Source organism: Pithys albifrons, chromosome 4, assembly GCF_047495875.1.
Source record: "Pithys albifrons albifrons isolate INPA30051 chromosome 4, PitAlb_v1, whole genome shotgun sequence".
NCBI classification, from domain to species: domain Eukaryota; kingdom Metazoa; phylum Chordata; class Aves; order Passeriformes; family Thamnophilidae; genus Pithys; species Pithys albifrons.
Genome location: NC_092461.1, coordinates 79006419 through 79031255, shown reverse-complemented (window position 1 = coordinate 79031255; position 24837 = coordinate 79006419). Strand labels below are relative to the sequence as shown.

Here is a 24837-nt window from a genome sequence, read left to right as displayed (position 1 = left end):
ACAGTTAGCTACATGTATTTAAATTTTACACCGTAATTTTTCATTTGTTTCAAACATCACATTGGTATCACTTATTATTACTACCACTTCTAGATCTAATAAATATCAATGCAGCTTCCCAATTAAACACACTGATCACAGCTAAAGAAATGAATTCCCTATCTAATCCCTTTTTAAAATTGCTAGGCTCAGACACATGACACAAAAAGTAGTGGCTTTTCCTTTGCCAACACTTTGTGTTCCTGCTTCACATAGCTCCTCCAGCTTTCTCTTTCTCTTAGCTCAAACCCATAATGTCAACCTTATCTTTTGGCCAAAACTTAGAAGCCCCACCTCATCATGGCCCAGACAAAAAAAATTTCTCATATCCCAGATGCCTTTCCAGCCCTTGCTTCCCTTATCCAAGCCCTGTGCTCCTTACACAGCTCAGACAAGAAATCTCTCTCAGTCTAGTTCTCCTGCTAGCCCACCCTTTCCTTTTGCAACTGTTTTAACCCCCATCAGACACCCTGACTTGATCATTCTCTCAACCCTAATTCAAACTCTAATTTTGAATCAAACATTGTATAATAAGTCTTCCCAGTAACAAGACCAGGTAACAAGTTTCTTGTAGCTCAGCTCTCTGTGTGTCCTCAGCCAACAGCACATTCTGCAGAGTATTCCACTTACGGAAAGAGAAGAGAAACTTGTACTTTGTAAGAGGTTGCTGCTGGCCTTCATATAGTTGCAACCACGTTACTCTCATTTGTACAATTAGGGGTTTGAGTTTGACAGGTAGGCCAGGCTCAAATCCTCACTTACAGGATTTATTCATTGTTGTGGTGAAGAATAGGGGCATTACAATAGAGATTCCTCAACTGACTAGGGAAAAAAGCTAAGATAGTAAGCACTAGAAACAGTTAAGTACAAATTTCTATCAACGAATCAAGCGGCCAGGACACAAAAGGTTTGAAGGTACACTTGTCAGTTATCAGAGGCAGAGAGTTTTATTTCTCCTAGGAACAACGCTGACAAAATGGAACAAGAGAAACACCATGTCTCTCTCAAGTCCATATATCCTAAACTCAGGATTATAGGTTTTAAAAGCAAAAGGGTCTCTTCTGTGCGGTGTGGAGGAAAACGGTTTCCCTGCTATCCCCTTTGTTCCATGGGGGCAGAGAAGGGAGGGAAAGACAAAGAGTTCCAAGCAGTTGCAAGGCAGAGAATCATCTGTTTATTCAAAAAACCACGAGGTAATGTCCAGTCCTGGGGGCAGTCACCAGTTTGGCAGGATTGAGTGAAAACTGAGGAAAAGGCAGGGTCAAAGGTCCCTCAACCAACAGAACTGGGGCAGGGGCAGACCTGGCTGGGGCCCTGCCCTGCCCCCCCACTCCAGCCACGAGGGATAACAGAACAGAAAGGGGAGAAGGGCCAAGGAGCCCTCACCAGAGCACCTGGGTGGGGACGAACACTGCCCAATAGCTGGCCCATCAACAGAACAAAAGGCCTCTGGGCGACACAAAGAGAACTGGCAGGGTGCGGACAACGACCCATCACAACTGAAATGCAGGCAGAGTAACAGAACCAGAAACTGCTTTTTAAAACTTCAACTGAGTCTCTGAGTTTAAGGTGTTTGTCCAGTGCTGGTTTTGGAATTCATTTCATCATCTTCCTACACAGGACGGTGTATCTCAGTTAAGCTTGCAAAACACTGGTTTGTCATGCTGATAGGAGACCATTTGAGAATTTGTATTACGCGAACACTTTTTTTAATTCCAACCTCTTTATGCCCAAGCACACTACACTGCATATGCACAGCAGACAGTTCCCATGTAACAAGTGCCATTAAAACAGGATGTGTATTCTTATGAGAAGCAAAGATACTTCTATATGGTTTCCTTTGACATGTATCACTACAATAACCTCAGTACTCCAGAAAGGTATTTTTATAACTCTTAAATGATAAAAGAATTGGATTTTCCTATCATACATGGAGAGAAACAAGATAAACACAATTCTAAGTTTCTATGTATTTCAAATACATTTGATGTGCAGAACTGGAGCTTTCAGAGAATTTAGTGTTCTGTGTTCAACACAAAACTGAGTAATTTCAGAGTCCTTGGACAGAATCCAATTCTTCAAAAATGCAATGTGAGAATATCAAGTGAAGCACCCACAAATGGAAATCACAAAACAGTAAATCCAAGAAACTTGATTTATAGTCATTATATATATACACCAAGAAACATATCCACTATGAATTTTTAAAATAAGAAAGTCTCAAATATACTGAAATACTTACAATGTAAAATAACCTTGAGTTCAACAAGAAGCCTTTTTGAACCTCCATGGCTTGTACCTGGAAGTTTTTGCATTGGTTCTCCTTTTTTATTCAAAATTTCTATTCTCAATGCTCCTGTATTTAAAAGGAAAAATGACGGACTTTTAAAATAGGCTGTGCATTATAAGTGATCAGAGACTGCTGTATACTTCTTCTTTTAACAAGAGTGCATAATGTATTTTTAAATTGACATTTAATGTTTTAGTACTTGGGAGAAAAAAAATGTACCTATTGGTGTACCAGCACATCTTGTTTCATTTGGCAATAACTCATCTCCTTCAGGCCATGTTACTGATAATTTGTCAGGAAGTCTAATAAAAAAGAAAGGACCAAAAGTTTTTCAGTGAGTTAAAAGAAGAGTAATTTATCTTTAGTTGAATATACATTAAGCTATTTTTGGGGTAGGAAAGAAACCCAACCCCTGAACTATTTTTCCTTGGGTTATATAACATTGTTTTGTTTCTACTGAAACAGCTGACTGCTTTTCCATTTTGGAATAAAACTGAACTTTTTTGGTTCCTGAAGAAATACTGAAAGTGTAATTACAAATTCCACAATTATATAATTACAACTCAGTGCTTACCTTGCCATTTCATCCTCTATGTATTTTTTAACAACTTTCTCAGACACTGTTCTGTCAAGTTTTGGGATTGGAATAATTTTCATTTCAGCATACAATGCCTGTGGTTCCTGAAATAAAAGTTTAGTACAGTTACAAATGGCTAGATTAAAATATGCCAGTGAAGAAAGACCTTCCTTTTAAGGGACTAGACAAGTTGACATAGACATAATACAATGTGATAATAAATACTACCTGGCGACACAACAAAATACGGTTCTAAAATTCACTGAAATCACAAGAGTTAAGAATGCTTGTACAACATATTATTATCTACTGTGACACTCTATTTGATGTTCAAATTTACATGAATCAGATTATTGGTAGTAGGTAGTAATTTTAATATATTTATATATTAAAACTAAAGTAACTAAGTAGTTTGATTATTTCTAGATTGCTGAATCTCAAAAACCTACATAATTTTTAACAGTTATTTAACATTAATTTAAATAAATCTGACCCAGAAATATGTTTAAAGATTTCATAGGCATACTAGGTATGTGAATCCATTCTATATTTGTCTTACCACAGCAATTTGAACCTCTCCTCCAGTGGCAAATATATCCCCATCATGGTCTCCATACAAAAAAAATTTCTCAATACTTCCATAGAATATTGGATGTGTCTTGGTAGATTTCACCTGTAAAGAGAAGACAACACTTCATGTCAGTACATTCCTTCTGCTTCAGATGCCTCGTATCTGCCTTCTAAAGGGTTCAAACCACCTATTACAGAATATGCAAAAACCCAACATCAGGGAGTGACTAACTTACGAGCTGTCCAGTTTTGTACGTTTTTCCATCCCACTCTATTGCAGCATACGTTGCCCAAGGGCTCTGTAGTCTCTTGGATGGTATGTCAGGACGTGAAGTAATTCCTTTAAAGACTGTGAATTTTATCTGTTTGTCATATTTTTCATGACAGTCTTTGAGCCACAAAGCAAATTCTCTGTCTATTTTCATTCGTTGTTCCTAAAAAGAGATTACAAAATATATATAATCAATGTATCACAAAATTTAAATCTGACCACTTCAGAAGCCTGAACAATTTTAAGAGTACAAAGATACTGTACTCAGATAAAAAAAGAAAAAAAATAGATAAAAAATAAAAAGAAGGATTTTTCAGCTTGAAAACATGACAAAATTCTAGGAAAGCTACACTTGAAGCCAAAGAAGCCAGCAGCTATATTCCTGTAAGATAGGAGTCTTTCTACAAAAACTGCCATATAACAACTAAATAATTGTTTAAGAAAATAAAAGGAAAAATACAAATTACCAGTGAGCATTAAACGTCAAAACTTTGTCAAGACAAAATACTTACATGAATGAATACTTAAATAGAATGCAATTATTACCTGTCCATTGAAGATTCTCGTGAACAGAGTATTTTTATCTTTCAGCTTCAGCTCCAGATCCATGAAAGTGAGTTTGTTTGTGCTGACCTGGAACTTATCATTGGTAAACAATGCACCAGAAATTCTGTTGTAGCATTCGATTGGTGCCAATCCTCTCTTCTTTGGAGGAGCGCACCAGTCAAAACTTAAAAGGAGAAGGACGTTAAAATCCTCTTTTATAAAGAGAGGTTTACATTACAGACACAGACTGGTTTACACTGTAGGAAACAGATTAACACTTACTCTTCTACAGTTGTGTATGGTATTAATCTTCCATTCCAAAAACATTCAAAAATAGGCCTCTTTCCTCTTGCACCTTTTTCTACTATAAAGCAGTCATCATCATCATCATCGTTTAATCCTTGTTTTAAAAAAAAAAGGACACTCTCCTTGAATAAATTTCTTAAAAAAAACTAATATAAAAAACCAATGCAGTTTAAATTAAGGATTATGTATTCTCATTAAGTTGAGCACAGTAGCAGTGCATATGATATCAAGCTAGTTATATACAATATTAGGAATTTTTTCCTGTTCTAAATATATCAAGCAGAAAATCTAAGAAAGCTAAGCAAAAATCTTAATCAGGAGTTAAATATTACCAAATCTACCAAATTTGAAAGTTTCAAATTTGAGTAAGCATTAGTTTTTCCTCTTAGTTGCAACTAATGTTCTTTTAATATCATAAAATCATGTCACAATTAAACTCAAGATTTATTTTCTCAAAAAAAGAAAAATACCAACACAAAATATTTAAAAACCCTTAGCATTTGAAAACTCATCCTGTCTGAATAAAACAAATATTAAAGACTTCAGACTACATGTTGTTCTTCGCAGTATTCCTCTGTTAGAATGTCTTCAGTGTAACCGCTGGTATTTTATTGCTTTTTAGGAGCAAAGATCTAACAGTCAGAAGAGTGGAAAGTTTCAATCTTACTGCATTCCATGAGAGTTTATAGTTTGAAATCAGACAGTGTAATTGCCAAAGATCAGGTTTACATTCACGAGTACCACAACAGCCAATTAATTTGCAGAATCTGTTTGCCCAAAAGAATGTGAACTTTTTTGTTCTGACACAACTGAAATCAGGTAGTAACTTGCACTTCAATTTAAAGTGTTCTAGTTTTTATTTCATTTAAACTTGTAGAGTAATAGGTTTGTCTGTGATGGGACTGACAAGCAGGAAAACATTTCACTCACTTGATGGAAAGCATGGATCATCAGGGTATGTTTCTTTATCATACAGGAAGGGATGATATCGAATGATGCCTTCCACTATACCTTCTTCTTCTACATGTGCCTTAAACTCAAAACTATCTGCTGCAGTATTTATATACAAGGTCTGCATGTCATCTTTGATCTCTCTCAGATTTACAATCTTTGGTACTTTCCCTTTTTCAAACATTGAAATCTGTAAAAAAAGGAAGCAAGTTGATTTTTCCCTAGATCAAAAGACACAGTAATTAGCATTTTGATATTTATCTTAACTGTTAACAAATGAGTTAGTTCCTGTGCTGCAACGATAAATAGTATTGCTTTAAAAAAATTAAATTATATACACATCTTAAAACGCTGTAGTTCAAAATGCATAATTAAGGAGAAATAGGCAAAACATGAAATAACTTGCCATCAAAGAAGGCATTTGACTAATATGCATAAAATCTCTTACCTGAATGTTGATGTTCTTGAAAGGACTTATGTCTTTTGTTACAGCATTAGCTTCATTTCCTTTTGGTCCATGAATATAATAGTGATAGATATGTCTGAAATACATTTCAGAAAAAAAACAACCAGAAAGTGAAATTAAAAACTTGCACATTATAATTAAAAAAAATCTACATAAACTCATAATGCCAGATTTCAAATTTGGTGTATGACTTCCTATTTCAGATTATACACACAGATGAATCTACCACCTCAACAGATAAGACCAAACAAACCACAGGTATCTCAGTGTTCCCTGTCTCCAGGCTCTGCAGGCCCACTGATGACACTGCTGTAGTACTGAGTGGACAGTACCATACATTGTTCTCCCTCTTGAACTGGGATGAAGCAGCAATACGATTTTTATTGTTTTAAACAGCCAACCAACCAAAAGATCCCAAAAAACTGTAAATACAAAGCTCTATATCAGGTTAGGAACACAGTTGTGAGCAAAATAACTGATTATTAATCATTAGATAACTGATTATTACATTAATAATACATTAACTCAAGTAACTTACTAAAATTTACATCGGATAATTATATATCAGTCATCATTGAAACTAATGTTTGCAAACATTTTGGTGGGGGAGGCCATTCAGTTATTCTAGTATCCGTAAAATCAGTTAGGTAGGAAGACTAATTATAGTATCAACAAAGCATGCATACAGAGCTTTAAGAGGGGTAAGTCCAATGCCTAAGTATAAAAAGGAAGCAATTAAAGCTGACTTTGTTAGTTAGCCCACTTTTAAATCAAATCTTTTAAATCACCAACTTACGCCAGCTGCCTTGTCCAAAGGTGAAAGTAGTTTTTCAAGTACTGCATGTGACCTGGTTGCACACCTGTAATGATAACTGCTGTGAAACTCTCTTTATCCCTTTCTTCTAATATTAGATTATGAAGAAATCTTTCATCATCACTTGTGATATGAGTAGAGTCAGATGGCTACAAAAAAAGTAAAATAATAAGAGCAGGAATGTAAACTGAATTTCTAAACTCCCATCAGCTTTGAAAGAGATTAAAAAACGTAACTAGAAAGTAACATAGAACACATGATGCTAAGCATAACAAAAGATTAAAGCTTAAAATAAAAGTTTCCAAATTAAAGTCAACAAGCTGAAAATGTGACATCCCTGACTTAGTTCATTTTCAACCCACTTTCATCACAGAAATTGAAGTCTTCAGTCTAGAACTGGATTTAATAATGTTTAATGTGACACTGTGTGATATCCATGTTCTTACCAATCAAATGGGACTATTACATGTGTAAGACATAAGCCTTTTTTAAGAAAACAAAGCCAGGAAAAAAAAATTGCTTTTAAATGGGCAGGTTGCTTTTCATAACAGAAACTGGAGTGGAAGAAACATGCTTTTGCTGGAAAAAAGAAATGGTGAATCCACAGTTTCAGATGAAATATCCAGAATTCTCACAGAAACAGAAATTCCCAATTCCAGAAGCTACTGATTATATTTTCCTGGATGGAATGCTGTTATGATAGGCTTCTGATCTGCACAGAAACAGAGTGGCTGATGTCATGCTTCACGCTGGACCAGTGCACATTCCTTTACATTTGGTACATTCAGAAATTAAGCTATTTAAAAAAGAAGATTGAGATCTTTTTAGTAAATGCAAACAATTAGTACAACTGAGAAGATACGCTGTAGCACATGCCGCTTCATGACTCCTTTTGCAGGAAGGCAGGCAAACCCCACATCACTAAGTCATGAAAGGACATGTCTTACCTGACCATAGGTGGTGAAATAATGAATTGTCTTCTATTAAGATTTAACTTTCCTCAGGGAATCAAAGACCTCTCCTTAACCAAGAGGATAATTTAACCAGTTGTGTGACCTTTCATCAAAAAAAGACTACATCTCTTCTGCTCACAATATAGCTTCATTTAAACTTAATAGTCTTGGTGATCTCATGCAAACGGGGCTCTGGTGCAGAGACCAGTGAAAATAAAGAAAAGCCAGTGGCTTGGTCCTCATTTCTGTATGATTTGACCAAACTAGAAGCTGCACACTGATGCTGAACAGGCACCATTGTTGTACTATTTACAAAGAGAAAGAACCTCCAAACACCCTTCCCAAACTCTTTGGTTGCCTTCCCACTATAGATGACAAACTACTATGGCACTTTCCCCTACATTCTTAGCATCCATCTCAGCTAGAGAAGTACTATTTACTTGTTGGCAATATTAAATGGTCCAGGGAAGTGAGTGCAGTGAAGATAGGTGCCTATTATCCATCAAGAGAAGATAATCAGCGGGGGGCCATAAATGCCATTTCCCTTCAGACTTCTGGCCTTGTTCAAAAGAGCCTTATGTTTGATATTAGTTACATCTTGGTTTCTTTGCCAAAGTAACTTCCTTTACCAACTCCATTATTCTTCTAGCACTAGTAATACAATAGAACTTCTATTTTTGCCAGTGTTCTCTTGCTTGCCTACGTGCAGTGCAGAGCAATTTTCAAGTCAGACAAATTCACACACTTTATTTCCCATCAAAAAAATTAACTCACCTAGGTATTTTGATGATTTGCAAAAAAATTCCTAAATCTGAGTTACCTATCCATTATCTTCACACTTCACTCTCATTACTTGAGTTCTTCACATAATCTCTTCCCTCTTGGATAGTAACAAGTTCTTTTTTTATTTAATAGAAATTTATTTGCATTTTTTCACCTGTGTCAACTTAATTTTAATTTTATATTATCACAACTTTTCAAACAGTTGATTGCACCACCTTTTGAATTCTTTAGTAGTATCTAGACATCTCATTCAGCTACTTTCCTCCAACTTATGCCTGTTAATTATGTTCTACTTGTCTATCACCACCACCCCTTTTAAATATTGAATGAGGAGGGAAAGCATTTGTGCCCTCTACAAAAAAGCTGATTTTGTCTGCTTTCATTTTCATACAATATTGTATGAAGATCAAAAACAAACCCCTGACAATTTGTTTTTTGCTGCAAGTCACTGATCCAAGACTGGCACAATAAAAACCTTATTTACCTCCTGTTGCCTTCTCACCCATAAAAAATGGCCAAGAACTGATAAAACCCACTAGATACAGGCTCAAGGTCTGATTATGTTGTCATACACAGCACCCACTCTGTCTCTCATCTGCACCTGTAGCTGTATCTTTGCCTTTACTTCCTTGGTCAAAAATGTCAAAGTGTTCTTTTCATCTTCCTCCTTATCTTACAAATGTTTTGCTCAAGCTTTTCATGAAAACCATGAGGACTGTTCATTTTAGTTTCCCGCTCAAAGGTTCATTTACTTTACAAAACTAATGAATATTTGTAAAACCACTGAGTTCTGCTGAACTGGCTAGACTTTTCTGCCATATGCAGGTTAGTTCTTCCAAATATTTATATATAAACACAATTTGTTTCCCTAATTTATTCCTTACTACTTCAGAGAATACACATTTTTTTCATGTTTCATACATAACAAAAAAATTACTGCACTTAGAAGAAGGATTTTGACTTATTTTTCTTAACCTGACATGTAAAACTATGTAACATTTCTGTCCTTTAACATTAACTGAAAAGAGAAAAAAATGACATACAAATAAAGCCTTATGATACAGTGTTTTCAAGTTTCCCATCACTTCCTTCTACATTTCAAGGAGAAAATGACTCAATAAAATTAAGATATCCCCAGGTAAGTATTACAAGAAAATTACATAACTAAATCATGTTAACCTGGGAAAGGCTTTCAATTAAGAAAGTGGAAGTATTAAGGGTATTTACCTTTCTGTTTCGAATGAAACCAGAATATATTGCTTCTTTGTTTCTCTCCTTCTTTTCGAAATCCTCTTTAGAAAGGACAAGTTCATGAACATCTTGAGATTCGGCAGGTTTGCTTATCATCTGATTTTATTAGAGAAACAGCATTTATAATCAAAATAAGGCTTAAAATGAACATGATGAAGTAGTTTAATGCTGTGATTAAAAGCTAGGAAATAGCAATCTGATTATGTAAAAATGTTTTAAATAAAATGAAAGACAGACATTTACTTACTCTGGCACACTGTCCGACGAAGAACACTGCTTGTTTGCCTCCAACTCCAAAATATGAGATATCACTATTTAAACTACGAGGCACTGGCAAAGGCCGTACATATCCTGAATGATCACTGAGAAGGAAAGTGCCTTTAATAAATTTTCTCAAGACAAAAGCCATTTAAAAAAACAAAGAAACTTCTGATCTAAACAGCTTGTATTAAATTCTGCCTGTTGTCGCTGTGTTAAAAAATCCTTCACTTGAGACCTATCAAAATTGCAATATTAAAATGTATATGCCTAACGCTTTTGATGTGTTCTTTCTAAAAGGATGATGACAGAGTAAGTCATCTTATAAAACATTTCTGTCCCTTCTCACAAACCAAGTCTTATTTAAATGAGAATGGCTTACAAAGCAAGCCTGATCTTTCTGACAGCATCCTTTCATAAAAATACTTCTAAGTCAAAATGGGAAATAATGCCAACCAAGTATTACATGCAGTCTTGGAGAGACAAGATACACTATCAGTAATTAAATTCCATGTCTCTTAAGTCAGCTTGAACAGATTTACCTAGTTTGGGACAAACATCTATTTTTTAATTACAGCAGTCACAAGTGAAAAGAAGAGTAGAGGTTATCCTTTTATAATAGGCATGTAAGCTCACACTGAATGGTAGCAATCCACAATTTAGAACTGTAGCTTAAAAATACTATACATTTCCACTGTTACTAAACTCGCAGCAATTTCAAAAAGCAGTCACTTTCTTTACAAATGACCCAGAATCACTTCTTATGCACTTGTCTCCAGATGTTTGAAAGATAATGCCATTCTATTTGGAGATGCTTCCAATGCAAAAAATTCCCCTAGATATATTATCACTTTTCACTGCCCTGTTACTTTTTGTACTAGTTGCTCATGACAAAGACTGAGGGGCTGTAATTCTCATCTTCACATTTACTATCCTAGCCTAATATTCACATAGTACCATAATATAAGAAGGGCAGCTTCATGTTATGAAGCTCCTCTACTTTCTATCTACAAAAAATATGTGCCTACTTATGTAATTATAAAATGACAGGTTTTAGCTAAGTGTTGGTATCAAGCTATGCCTTAAACGAGTATTTTGTGAACCTTCACAGAGTTTGTTAATTTTTGTAGGAACATTTGAAACTTTCTAACCTTTCAAAGTCACCTTGTCTTGTAAACTTTGACAATCTATATACAGCCCAGTTGTTAAGCTGTTTAGAAGTCATTCCACTTCCATTATCAATCACAGCAACAGCTGGTTTTCCTTGGGAATCATCAAATAACTGAGGAGGAAAAAACCAACACAAATTAACAAGGAGCACCAAAAAAATGGATAGTGCAAACTACACTTGAAAAAAGCAGAATATCTCTATCTTACCAATTTTATCTGTATGCTCCGAATACCAGTATTTCGGGATGTAGCTGACAGAGAATTGTCAATCAACTCAGCAAGTGCAAATGCTACAGAAATTGAAGAAAAATAACCCTATTAGATAGGAGTCAGATAACAAGACACACACTTACTTTACCTGTTCACTTAGCTTTAATGAATACACATTTCCATTCAGTCTCTCTGAAAAGGAAGTTTTATTTCCTACAATTTACAAGGTTCTTCAGAATGCTACAGTGAAAGTTATATTGGCTGTACACCTCGGACACGTAAAAGAAATTCCTTTACTACCAACATCATGCAGCAATACTGAAGCATTTGGCATTTTCCTCAAGTTGGTTTTGAAGTATAAAAACAGTTCTACACTGTTTTGCAACTTTCTTCATTGCAGACCACAGTAGTTGAGCATCAGTTATGTGATGCATACTTACTACTCCATATCAGAGAACAATGGTCCTTCATCAACACCAAAAATAGGTTAGGCATGCCCTTAGACCTGTTGCAAATAAGGAGCATCAGCTGCAATACACTTACATAACAGGCTCAAAACTGCTACTTGCCGTAACAGTCAATTCTAGTACATAACAAACGAAAGTGGGCAGATTAATATACATGGTTTGCAAATTTAAATTACCAGTATGTTGCAGAATTTCACAAAATACTTCACTAGGGTCTCAAAGAGTGAGAAGTAGTAACACATTAGAAAACATATATACCAGTAATGTCATTACAGAAGTGGATCTAAAAGTTATTCTGTCTGCCTTGATCATTCTAGTTTAATTAGGATTGAAGAGTTATGACCACCACAGCTTTTGGACCATTTTAAATGCTTTTGTGGTAGCAATATGAATACATTCAGTGCAATCAGAGCAGGAAAACATTTTTTCCCTGTGTCACCTATTGCAGAGTACAGACAAGTTCAAGAACTCATGTAAATGCATATGAAAAGGTTCTCACAAACACCTGAAAAGCTTGTTCACTCTCTAAAAGAGAATGATGACTTAAAAATCACTGAAGTAAGCTGTATTAGCAATAACATGACAGAAGAAAAAGTTTAGCTTTCCTTCAGTAGTAGCAAAGTTTGCTTTTCTACTGAAAAAAACCCCAGAAACCAGTGGACTTCAAATAGAAGGAGAGAAAACAGCAAATGTACATCAGTGACACCATGTGATGGACCAAACACAAGTCTACAATTACTTTGAACTACATCAAGTTGTGAAGAAACTGGTATCTAGCCCTGCAGACACTGACAGGCAAAGCCTAGCAAACTTCATACTCTTCTTGCTTGTCTACTGCTCCAGCCTGTCTAGGTTTCTTTCTAAGACAGCTCTCTTCTAATCTATCTAGTTCATCATCCAGTTCAGCATCATCAGCAACACTGATAAATTCACAACAGAGAAGTATCTTGTTTTACTGCTTTTGCTGTTATTTTTCTTGTATTTTCCACCATGTATAGAAAAATATAACCTTTAACAAGTGATTTCAGAGTCTTGGTCAGATGAGGCCTTCAAGGTAATGCAGTTCCAACACCCCTGACCTGGAAAAGTACATCTTCCACTAGATCACGTTGCTCAAAGCTCCATCCAATCCGGCCTTGAGTATTACCAGGGATGAGGCAGCTACAACTTCTCTGGGCAACCTGTTCCAGTGTCTCATCACGCTCACAGTAAAGAATTTCTTCCTTGTGATCAGTCTAAATTTACCCTGTTTGAGATTAGAACTATTAAGCCATGTCCTTTCACTACAGGTCTTCGTAAAAAGCCTCTCCCCTTTTTTCTTACAAACATGTTTTAAGTACTAGAAGGCACAATAAGATCTCCACGGAGCCTTCTCTCCTCCAGGCTAAACAACCCCAACCCTCTTAGCCTGTCTTCACAGGAGAGATACTCCAGCTCTCTGATCATCTTCATGGCCCTTCTCTGGACTTGCTCTATTAGGTCTGCATCTGCCTTGTACTGCATCTTATAGAACTGGATGCAGTACTCCAGGTGGGGGTTTCACAAGAGCAGAGTAGTTGGAAGATTCATCTCCCTCAACGTAGTGGTCACACTAGTTCTTATACAGCCCAGGATGTGACTGGGTTTCTGGGCTGCAAACACACATTGCTGGCTCATGTCCAATTTTTGAATGACCAGTTATCTGCAAGTCCTTCTCAGCAGGGCTGTTCTCAACCCATTCAGCCCCCAGTCTATACTGATACTGGGGACTGCTCTGAACCAAGCGCAGAACTCTGCACTTGGCCTTGTTGAACTTCATGAGATTCACACTGGCCCCACTTCTCAACCCTGAGAAGGTTCCTTTGGATGGCATCCCTTCCCTCAAGTGTCTATCAACTGCATCACTCACCTTGGTGTTTTACGCAAACTTGCTGAGGGTGCACTCAATCCCATTATGTCATTAATTAAGATATTCAATGGTACCAGTACATGAGGGACATCACTTGTTACTGACCTCTATTTGGACATTGAGCTGTTGACTGCAAGTCTTTGAATGTGGCCATTCAGCCAATTTCTTACTCCTTCATCCATCAAACCTGTATTTCTTCAATTTAGCCATAAGGATGTTGTGTGGGACTGTATTAAAGGCCTTACAGAAGTCAAGATAGTTGCTTATCCGTTATCCACAAATGATTTGCCCTTGGTGAAGCCATGTAGTCATGTTGGCTGCTCACAGTTCCCACAGTACTGCTTTTTAAACATGAGTGTGACGTTTCCCTGTTCCCAGCTATTGGAAACTTTGCCTGAGTGTCAGATCTTTTCCAATATGACTGAGAGTGACTTCCTGACTACAACTGACAGTTCTAGACCCTGGGATGCATCTCATGGAGTCCCATGGACTTGTACATTCAGGTTTCTCAGATAGTCTTGAACCCGATCTTCTCCTCTGATGAATGGGAATATCATTCCCCCAGTCCCTGCCTTTAGATTCAGGGACTCAGGAGATGTGAGAGGAACAATTGACAGTGAAAACAGAAGCAAAAAATTGTTTAGTACTCCAGTCTTCTCTGTGTCTGTTGCCTCTAGACCCACTCAGGCACCATTTCATTTATTCAGGGTACAATTTCTTTTGTCATTTTTTTATGTATCTGTAGAAATCCTTATTATTCCCCTTTGTGTCCCTTGCCAGATTTCGCTCCACTTGTGCCTTAGCTTTCCTGATCCCATCCCTACATTCCCAGGCAACAAACCTATATTATTTCCAGTATTCATGCCCCTGGCTTCCACTGCCAATGCATTTGCCTCTGCTGTTTTAGTTTGACCAAGAGGTCTTCACTAGACATGGTAGTCTTCCTTGCCCGATTTCTTGCACATGGAAATCAATAGTTCTTGTGCACTAAGAAAAAAAGTTTTTAAATAGCTGCAAGCTATTTCTACTGCTCTTCTACTCCTTTATCTCCAAGGGCTGTTTCCCAGTGTATCCCATCCATCATGCCCTTAAGCAACTCCAAGTTTGCTCTCCTAAGGTTTAGAGTCCTGACTGTACTTTTCACATAGCCTATATTCATTAAGATCATGAATTCCACCAGGACGTGATCACTACAGACCTGGCTACCACCCATCTTGATCCTTCCAGTAAGTTCCTCTGTGCTGGTGAGCAACAGGTCCACTAATGGCTGCTGGTAGGAACAGCACACAGACCTCGACAGAATGCTCTGTGTGGTCTAACACAGCAATTCCTGTGCACAGGGATACAACATCACTGACCAAACTGTTAGTCCACTTTGAACACAGTGTCACCAAACACAAACTGAAACAGTGTCTTTGTTGCAGCAGGGAACAAATGAAGTACAGAAAGAGGAAAGGGGGAAAAAGGAGACTGGTCCTTAAAAGTACAGTTGCTATTTATGGACATTGTTGATACTGTTTTAAAACAGAAATCACAGTGGGAATGGTATCATGCTTCACTCTTGATGGCTGCCTTTTTTCTGTACAATTTTGAGCCTGATCTACCTAAGATGTACATACTTAAAAAGTAATCGCAGTTACAGACAGAATTTTCAGAAAAGTCATAAAAAGAAATTAGTTTTTTCAATAAAACAATACAAAATGTTGGTTATATATTTAAATACCAGTTAGATAAAAACTAACTCAAACATCACCTTTTAAAGAAATACTTGCTCTTGTTGGTAAGTTAAGCCCTTCAGAATCCCAGATGGGAGGGTACACAAAATTCTCTAGTAGCTCATACACAAGTAACACAAATGCTGACCTGTCCTAGATGACATCCACAAGATTATTCAGGCTAAAGTTATTTAACTTCCAAAATATTAAAACTTCTTAAAGAAGTATTTGAGGAGGTACCTCTATAAATCACATTGTGACATGACCATTTTTCTTCATTTTTAGAAGAAAAATTTGTATGAGGATCATAGTTAGCTTTCCGTTTGCAGTTAAGACTATTTCTTTTCACCAGCTATAACTGGAAATTATTTGCTCATAATGACATTATATTCATATGACTATCATTTACACGAGATTATTTTGACAACTACTTACGCAGCGGATTTTGCCCTTCGCTGGCATAGTACTCATACATGCCACTTTTGACAAGTGTATCATAGTGAGGCAGGAAGTCGATTCGCTCCTTGGTCGCCAAAACCAGCATTTGATCAACTGACTGGAGCAGATATAATGTAACTCCATCCTGAACAAGTTCGCCTGCAGGGAAGATGCAATACAAAGTATATTTAAGAGCACTGCAACTTCTGCTCTCAAAACCAGAACAGGTTTACCCTCAGGTAACCTCTATATTTTCTTATGCATTACCCGACCAGCATTTAGCAATAACATTTAATATCTTTTCACATTTCTAAGCTTAATAATGCAAGTTTTCTCAGGTGACAGCTACATACATGCCATTTTCCCCTATCATTTATTGAATTTCTCATGGAAGGTAAAAATATTATTTAGCATAACAGTCATCACACTAGGTAGTAGTTGTCAAAAACTTGTCTGCAAAAGTCAATTTTGTAACAATTCTTGGCAAACTATCATAGAACTTGTACTTTCAGTTAATTCTTGCATTAATGAATTTGATACAGCATAAACGATGATTATACAAACTTTACAATCAACATAAGAAATAGTTGTAATTATTTTGCCATCTAAGATACTTACTGAAGTTGTCTTCTGTAATTTCTTTCCTACTTGTTGTGGTGATAACAAAGTTTTCATCAGTAGCTATGCCAAATGCCTATAAAATTTGGGAAGTATTCAGCTATGATAACTAAGTAATGCAAAAAGATTCAGATAAATTAAAACAAATAATAATTAAAAAAACAGTCTATTTGCGTTATCACAAACTACTGAGAAGTGATCAAATACTCTTCCTGTATTAACTCTCAGAGCACATTTCAAATCCAAAACTTAACTTCATTTGCTTTCTCAGCTTAGCCAAATTTGCCTGAACTAGAGAGGCTTTGTTTTTAACCTGCTTGAAATATGCTCTAGCAAGCAACAGGAATTTTCAGAAGGAGCAAATGTCTTATATTGGAAGCTGAACAACAAGACTGAACAGCTCTACTTCAGACTGCACACTGATGTTTAACATTAATCTCTTTCTCAAAATAATAAACTAAGTATCTGTATTTTCTTCCGCCTTTCCGGGTCTTTGAAACTCAAGTAAAAGTCAAGTCTGGTCTTGTTAAACTCCATCAAGACTTTCAGTCCTGCAGTGACAACTCAGACCAGTGCTTTATGCACTTTTACCCATTCTTCCCTGAAGCTCTGGCATTCTCTGCAGTAGTCTGTCCTCATCATCTCCATACTTTTCTTTCCATCCCTAGTTCTCAGACACATGAAAATATTTTTAAAACACTGCTTAAGAGTTCCACTAGAAGCCTGTTTTCCATATTTCAGTTACTTTCTCCCCAACTGTGACCATGTTAAAGACACAATTATTATCCATCAGCAAAATTGTCAAATTTCTCATAGCACTTGGTGCAAGTGAAACAGACAGGACACAAAGAGACTGATGCTCAGATTTAACCTGGAGTAATTATATTTTTTAACTCTTACATTCAGATAATTTGAAGTCAATCTCTCACATTACACAAATTTCCACACGGAAAATCTGCATAGAAAAAAATTAAATTGCTCAGTGCAAGCAAAGTAAGCAACAAAAAATATGGATACTAGAAAACTAACATCCCACTGTGCTATTCAAGGTCAGTGGTTAACATAGAATAACTGTAGAGTTTTACACTGAAAGCACAGACATGCATCTTTCCCTCCAGGTAAAATTACAGCCTTCTTATTTTCTCAACCTCCCAAAAGTTCTTCTGCTCTCAAAACCTTGTGAAGAGTACAGTATTTAAGGCAAGAAGAAGGTAGGATGGGGTAGGGCTTGCACAAGACAGCAGCCAACTACCCAAGCAGGGGCAGCCTCCTCCTTCCTGTCCTCCCCCTCATTCCATAGGTGAGCCTCACAGGCTTTTGCTTCCCAGGTGAGACCAGCAATACTGCACTCACTGGCAGCAGGTCCTTTCCACTTCACTCCAAATGTCTACCATTTCATGATAAGCTACCAAGCAGGTTCATGGACCAAGCTTGGCAGCTCTATCTGCAGATAACCTGTTTTTCTTGTCCATGCCGTAATTTAACAGGCCATCTCCTTTCAAAACTTTGGCCAGCTTAGAAGATTTCTCAGTTTGAATGCTTCACTTCTATATAAGAGCTACTTCTTTTACTTCCTCTTTCCCTCTGTCCTACACGCCTAGTTATCCCGTCCCTGTCTTTCCCACTATGCCAGGTAGCAGTGAGGTGGCTGCACAGCTGTCCCATTATGCAGATGTGGTCTCCAAGAAGATGAGCTGGTCACTCCTGGATTGAAGTGAATCTACAGGGTAACTTACCTGTACAGTTGGTGATGTTTCATTTGATTCTGAGAAACAAAGTTTGGGTAAATGTTTCATTTCTCACTAAGATTTGTGCATTTAAGAGACATCATAATATCTTCTGTTGAGTTGGTAAGTTCAGGTTTCCCTGCTGAGCCCTTTTTAGACTAGCATTGTGCCCTTTTCCAAATAAGTACTGAAGATGCACGAAACTCGGTAAGATTTGCAAAACAACCCAGCAGCACACTCAGCCTAATAATCTGTTGGTTATTCTATGATCATTGTCCAGATGCACAACCACGAGCCAGCTTTTCATGTCATCAAAATCTTGAGGAGTACAATGCAATCACTATACTCAGAAATGCTTCTGCACATTTGCAATGAAAGCATGTTTGGAGGTCACTGTGTTAAAACAGCTAAATGAAGGGGTGCCCAGTGCGAGAGGTGGCCATCAATTGCCCTGAGTCAGTCATGGCCAGTGCCAGATGGCTCTCACACTACACATTAACATTTCAACCAGAAGGGCGTAGGATGCTACTGTTCAAACTTACCAGGGTAAAAATAAAAGAGAAAAATGAGAAACAGCAGAGAAGGTGCATCAGTGGAGACATTGCTAGGGACCTCCATGTTCTCCACACCAGAGCAAGGATGGCTCTAAAGGCGTGGAGGCCCGTGGAAGACCCAAGTCAGGGCCAGGAACTTCTCCTCTTGGTCCTTCTACTCCCACGGGGCTGTGGCCTATGGACAATCCACCACAGTGGAAGACAACCAATAAAGTGCATGGAGGAGGAGTAGCAGCAGAATAAGAAAAGCCCTGTACATGTCTCAGACCTCTCACACCACCTGCTGCCTCACTGAAGGAATTGGGATTGACCAAGCATCGTGCATTGGGACGACAAAACTAACTTAAGATTAGGAGTAGGGAAAGGAAAGTGTATGACAGTAGATAAGCTTAGAGAAGAAGTATGAAAAGTATTTACCTAAGTGCTTAACTGTCCCCTTAATCAATAATCAAAAGTTTGTTAATTGGCAGGATGTTAAATGAAAAAAAAAATCCCCAAGTCAAGCCTGTTTTACACATAGCAGACTATCAGTCCCTTACATCCAATGATACATAAGGAAACAAGCTGTCTTCGTACAAACAAAAGAAACACATTCTTTATAAACTGGAGGCTCACTCTGGAGCACCACCTGTGGTTCATGTTAAATAACTAAAGCGAATAGCTCTCAATTTGTTGGTAGGTACTTATGACATGAGATTAATATAATGCTACGAGTTTGAGACAGCCACATGAATGTCACGTGCCCAAGAAGCTTTCAGCAGAACAAATTACAGATATGAAAGTGTGAATGGACTGCGCTATCTCTAACCCTGTAATCTGAATCAGGAAGCAAGGTACTTGCTTCAGTCCCAGGTTTTCTCTATAAACTAAGAAGAAAACCAACCTCAAAACACAAACCTGCGAATCTCAGAGAACTCCTCCACAGCTAACACTCCTTCAAATAAACTTCTATTTCTTTTCTCTTTCACATATTAGCACAGAAGCATAAAAGGAAGTTTTGCTGCTACTTGATCTGCACACACTCAGTGAAGCTTACCAAGCTACTCAGCCAACTAAAACACATAACTTGAAGTCAACACACATTTCACCTCAAGATTTACTATCAGCCTTGGAAAAGGTGTTCAAAAAGCAAATATTTAACTTCAGGTGTGTACTGCCACAGCTTGCAGCCACAGGAATAGGCTTGAGGTGGTAAGTGAAGGATAAATAAGATGCTGTAAGCACAGAATCTGTGCAGAAGGCCTGCTCCTTCTGGTCTTTCAGTTTATCCCCAGAAAGTAATAATTTCTGGTCGTGACTCTTCAAATAAAAGGAACAGAACACTCCATCATGACAGAGGTCAAACAGTGAAACCAAAACTACAGCATCTTTAGAGAAGACATTTAACCCCTTGCAATCCAAACTTTTCCAAAACAAACAGTTGTTTCCTACAATAAGCAGGTTTTATAATACAAAAAAATAATTATTGCAACATAGACTGATTTCCATCATTAAGAATGGAAGTATTTCTATGGAGCGTGTATCAGAATGGTGTTTCAGTAAGTACTATAAATACATCTTAAATACACTTAAGAGTTACCCTCTGGTGATACGAAGTTGAAGAAGTTGCTAATAATCTTTCTTTGCAAATTATTTAATTATATTTAATTACACAGGAAGGTGCATAAGCAACAGTACTGCCAAGAAGAGGCAAAACATTATATTCACTTATTCACCCTAAAACTTCAGACTGAAATTGCACAACTGCTCCACACGCGCTCAATAGAGCTAAAATGGAATAATCAACATAATTTTTAATTAGGAGGTTTCTGCTTTAGGATTGATCACTGAAAGGGTAAAGAATGAAGACTACACATGCTCCAGCTTCTTTTACAAGACTTTTTCCCCCTGAATATTGCCCCCAACACTAAGAATGAAAGGCTAATTTATCAGCATAAAAAGCCACATCCAACCACATTACCATGCATTAACTTGTTAGGGGACAGTAAAAAAATTATCTGCTTAAAAAAAAACTCTAAAAGTTTCAAAAATTAGTAAAAGATACTTTAGTAGGAATGGAGGAATATTTTATATGACAACAAACAGCAACAATATGCATCAGCTCCTAAATTGACCTCTCAAGTGGCTGAATCAGTTATTTTGCTACGCAAACAGGAAAATCCCTTCCCTCTGCATTATGAACAAACAGTAAGTCTCAGAAGCAGCTGCCTAAGACCATGCCTTCATCACATACTGCAGTCAGATTTAATTTCAATTTTTTTTTCAAGATTTACCTTCTCCTTTGACTCCTACATATCCAGTTATATGCAAAGGAATTCTCCTACATTACAGGAAGATGTTCATAGCAGAAATAGTTCCAACAGCCTCATATTTCTGGCATCCTTGTCAAACATGACCAACCCCAGCTCACAGACCAGCACACTGGAAATGTGTGTGCACTTTGGCAGCTCTGTAGCATCATTCAGTTGCATGACAAACTGCCAATGAAAGCCAATTTGAAGCTGAGCCTGTGCTGAGGTTGAGCCACCAGACAGAATACCTGTAAGAACAACAGTGCTGCTGCACACGTGGCATTTCCCTGATCAAGCAGTCAGATGGTCGCTAACAGGTTTAATTGGAGAAAAGTGAATACAACATTCCACTGCATTCTAGTCTGAATCACCTCAAAATGTGCTTAACAAAAGAATCTTTCTGCATGAACTTTCATCACTTCCCTGACACATTTTCAGCACCACAAAGTGAGGAAAGTCTGTCTCAACCAGGTGAACCTATTCATCCATCATCTTTTTCGTGAAAGTAGTTAACTGCAGCTGTCTCAGCATCTTTTCAGAGTCAGATGATGAAAGCTCTGAGGTGCAGAGTTACCACACTGAAACTAGCAGTGACAGAGGCATCTCTGACTGCACTCACCTGCAGCCAACACGTTATTGGAGAAGGCTTCTCTTTAAGGGAATGATCATCTGAGGTCCTTGGTGCACAAGCTTGTAAGAGCAGAGACTCTATTACCCTTAACACCCAAACAGCCACAGGACTGTTGATAACAATTATGGTGTTAACATTGCAAAAAACTATACTTGGAAATTTTTACTTTCACAGCATCAAATTCAAACACATCAGGGTCTGCTTGGTAGCACCAGATTTTAAACTCTATCCAGCACATCTGAGCTGTCTGTCCAATGGCATGAAAGTACTGCCCTCACAATGTTAATACACTGTTCAGATAACAAACCCCTGAAGCAGTTTGTACCCAAGATTTGTCACAGCTGGTGATGATAGCTTATTTCTGCATGAGACTGCAAATATGCCAAAAATTCTATGAACTACTACTGAACACTGTGAAACAAAAGTCACTGGAGTGTACAGCATAAAAACCATGAAAAGATTTGCATATAATAAATGGCAAATTAGTGTTAAACTCAGTCCATCAATTAATTTTGAAAGAAAAAAGATGGGTTAATCATCCACATATTTGACTTGACTATTGAAAATATGAAGAATTTTTGAAATTCATCTACCAGGTACAGTTGTGATGGGACCCATTAAGAGAAAATAATGTAATACTGAATTACACACAGGAGATCCAAACCCTTAAAAGGCCATGAACCCACCCCATTAACTTCTCAGAATGTTACACTGCATTAAGTGCATTAATTTTTTTATTCCATTTGCTTATTTACTTCTTACAGTCTTCTGAACTTTAGGGATACTGATTAGACTAAGGAATGTGCTAACACTCCATAGCCAAGTTACTTCTGAGTATAGAATCATAAAGGTTGGAAAAGACCTCCATGATCATCAAGTCCAACCTCAACTGAGCAACACCACCCTCACTAAGCTATACTGCTAAGTGCCACATTTACTCATTTTCTGAACACTTCCAGGAAAGGTGACTCCACCTTAGCTAGCAGCACAGATTCAGTGCCTCTGTCAGACTGTGGATATGCCATTTTTGACACCGAAATAGATAAACTGCACAAGGAGACAGCAATTATATGTGACGGCTGTTCCTGCTGACACTGATAACCCAAGCTTCAACTGCAGTAGGAAACCATTACATTAAACAATATCCAGATATAGGACAATTTGTATATTATTCATCCATGTATTGTATTTATTTACTTGTTTTAATAAAAAATTTAATTTCATATTTCATATATACTTGTATACATTATAATATACATTATATTAAATATCTATTAAAGTAATAGTATACATCATAGGTTAAAGTATTACATATTTATATTACACAAAAATCATATTTGTATAATATCTAAACAGTAAATATTGTATTTCTTTAAATACAAAACAGATTTATTATATCCTATCGGCATATGAAATACGTAATTTATAGCCTAGATAACTAAGTGCAAATTACATTGGATAAAGAAACTAAAATAAACGTTTTATCAGGCTAAAGTAGTGCAAAATCTGCAGCTGATATTCCCGTGCATTTCACAAGATAAAACATGCAGGCAGCTAACAGGTTTATGGCATTTATCACTCCCTCGGTAAACGAAACCATGACAGAAGATGGGCGATGCCTACTAATATCACCAGCAAACTAGAGCAAACAGACCGTAGGCAGAAAGCAATCTCCACCTCCAAGAGCTCGGAAGACGGAGTAAGTTTCGTTTCCCGTAAGGAAGGGAAAGAAAACTGAAAGGACACGCGCAAGAGCAATGGACCAGCCAGCCAAAGTGTTTAAGCAGCAGCCACCGCTGGGGGGCTTCGGAGAGACAGTCATGCGCTATGGGCGAGAAACGACCGGCGCTTACCGCCAACACCTTGGACAGCAGAAACACAGTTACAGACTCAATTAAGCCCGAAAAGCCTTCCGAGACGCCGCGTCCGGCCGGTGGCCGAACACCAGCACGCCAATGGGGCGACCTCCGGAGCGCAGCACCGCGCCCGCTGCCGCCGCTCCCCGCGTGGGGGCGCTGCGGGGCCATTCCCGCCGCCTTCCCGGCCGCCGCCAGGGGCTGCTCCCGCCGCCTTCCCGGCCGCCGCCAGGGGCTGCTCCCGCCGCCTTCCCGGCCGCCGCCAGGGGCTGCTCCCGCCGCCTTCCCTCCCGCTGCCAGGGGCTGCTCCCGCCGCCCAGCACCGCCGCCAGGGGACAGGGGCGTCGAGGGGGCGGCTGCGGGCTCTCCCCCACGCCCGCCCACCTGTCCCGGCAACAAAGTTGGTCGCAAGGCTGCACCACCCCCGGCCGCCCCACGGCCCCCGCGCCGCCTGGGACAGACCCTCACCCTTGGAGCGCCGACACCGCTGCGCCCGCCCCCGCCCGCCCTGCCGCGTACCTGGCACACGGCGCTGCGGAAGGAGCGGTAATTGTCCTTGCCGTAGCTGAGCACTTTCTCGTCCGGGTTCGCCTGCTCCCGGCGCCGGTCGAAGAGGAACACGGTGCGGTCCCCGCTGCCGCGAGGGGTCAACAGCGGCGCCCTACGGGGTGTGCGGCCGCTTCCCGCCGCCGCTGCCATGTTGAGGCGCCGAGCAGACGGAAACCGGCCGGCTGCGATGGCGGCAGCAGCGGCTCCTACTGCCGGGCCCAGGAGCGCCCCCGCCTGGCGCAGCGCATCCCGGCCGGAGAGCGAGGAGGCGGAGCCAGGAGGGAAGCCGCGGCAGGAGGCGCCGCGGAGACCCGGAAGAGGAGGGAAGGAGGGAGGTTGACGGCGGCGGTGCTGGCGGCGCCAGGTGGGGGCGACCGGGCGGGAAGCGAGCCACGACCGTAAGCGGCTTCGGCGCCAAGACTTCGTCAGAGATTGGAGCCCTCCGCATCTCGCCACTTCTGTTGCCGCTGCCGGGCGGGGCGGGAGCGGGTGCGGGAGCGGGAATGGGAGCGGGAGGCGGCGCTGCTCCCACCGCAGGGCGTTGCGCGCACGGCAGGACAGGTGGGGCTCGCGGGACGGGCGCGGCCGCGGGAGGGAGCGCTCCTGTCGCCGGGTGGGATCGGTGCCTGGGAGAGGCCGAACGCTGGG

General features: G+C 39.1%; 1 protein-coding gene across 2 annotated transcripts in view; it reads right to left on the bottom strand.

Moving 5' to 3' along the window:
* Nucleotides 1-24408, bottom strand: part of SMCHD1 (structural maintenance of chromosomes flexible hinge domain containing 1) — a 67645-nt gene extending 43237 nt beyond the window's left edge. Inside the window, exons 1-17 of one of the 2 annotated variants that reach the window (XM_071554737.1) lie at nt 24160-24408; nt 16582-16657; nt 15961-16122; nt 11453-11535; nt 11227-11357; nt 10065-10179; nt 9794-9913; nt 6813-6979; nt 5999-6092; nt 5530-5740; nt 4576-4693; nt 4294-4477; nt 3713-3910; nt 3466-3579; nt 2904-3010; nt 2549-2631; nt 2282-2395 (exon numbers count right to left, since the gene is read on the bottom strand). In XM_071554737.1, the coding sequence (XP_071410838.1) occupies nt 2282-2395; nt 2549-2631; nt 2904-3010; nt 3466-3579; nt 3713-3910; nt 4294-4477; nt 4576-4693; nt 5530-5740; nt 5999-6092; nt 6813-6979; nt 9794-9913; nt 10065-10179; nt 11227-11357; nt 11453-11535; nt 15961-16122; nt 16582-16657; nt 24160-24339 (2257 nt within the window). In that variant the 5' untranslated portion in view covers nt 24340-24408. Of the gene's footprint in view, nt 1-2281; nt 2396-2548; nt 2632-2903; nt 3011-3465; nt 3580-3712; nt 3911-4293; nt 4478-4575; nt 4694-5529; nt 5741-5998; nt 6093-6812; nt 6980-9793; nt 9914-10064; nt 10180-11226; nt 11358-11452; nt 11536-15960; nt 16123-16581; nt 16658-24159 lie in introns of those variants that run through there. The other variant, XM_071554738.1, reaches the window with a different exon arrangement.
* Nucleotides 24409-24837: the final 429 nt, after the last annotated feature.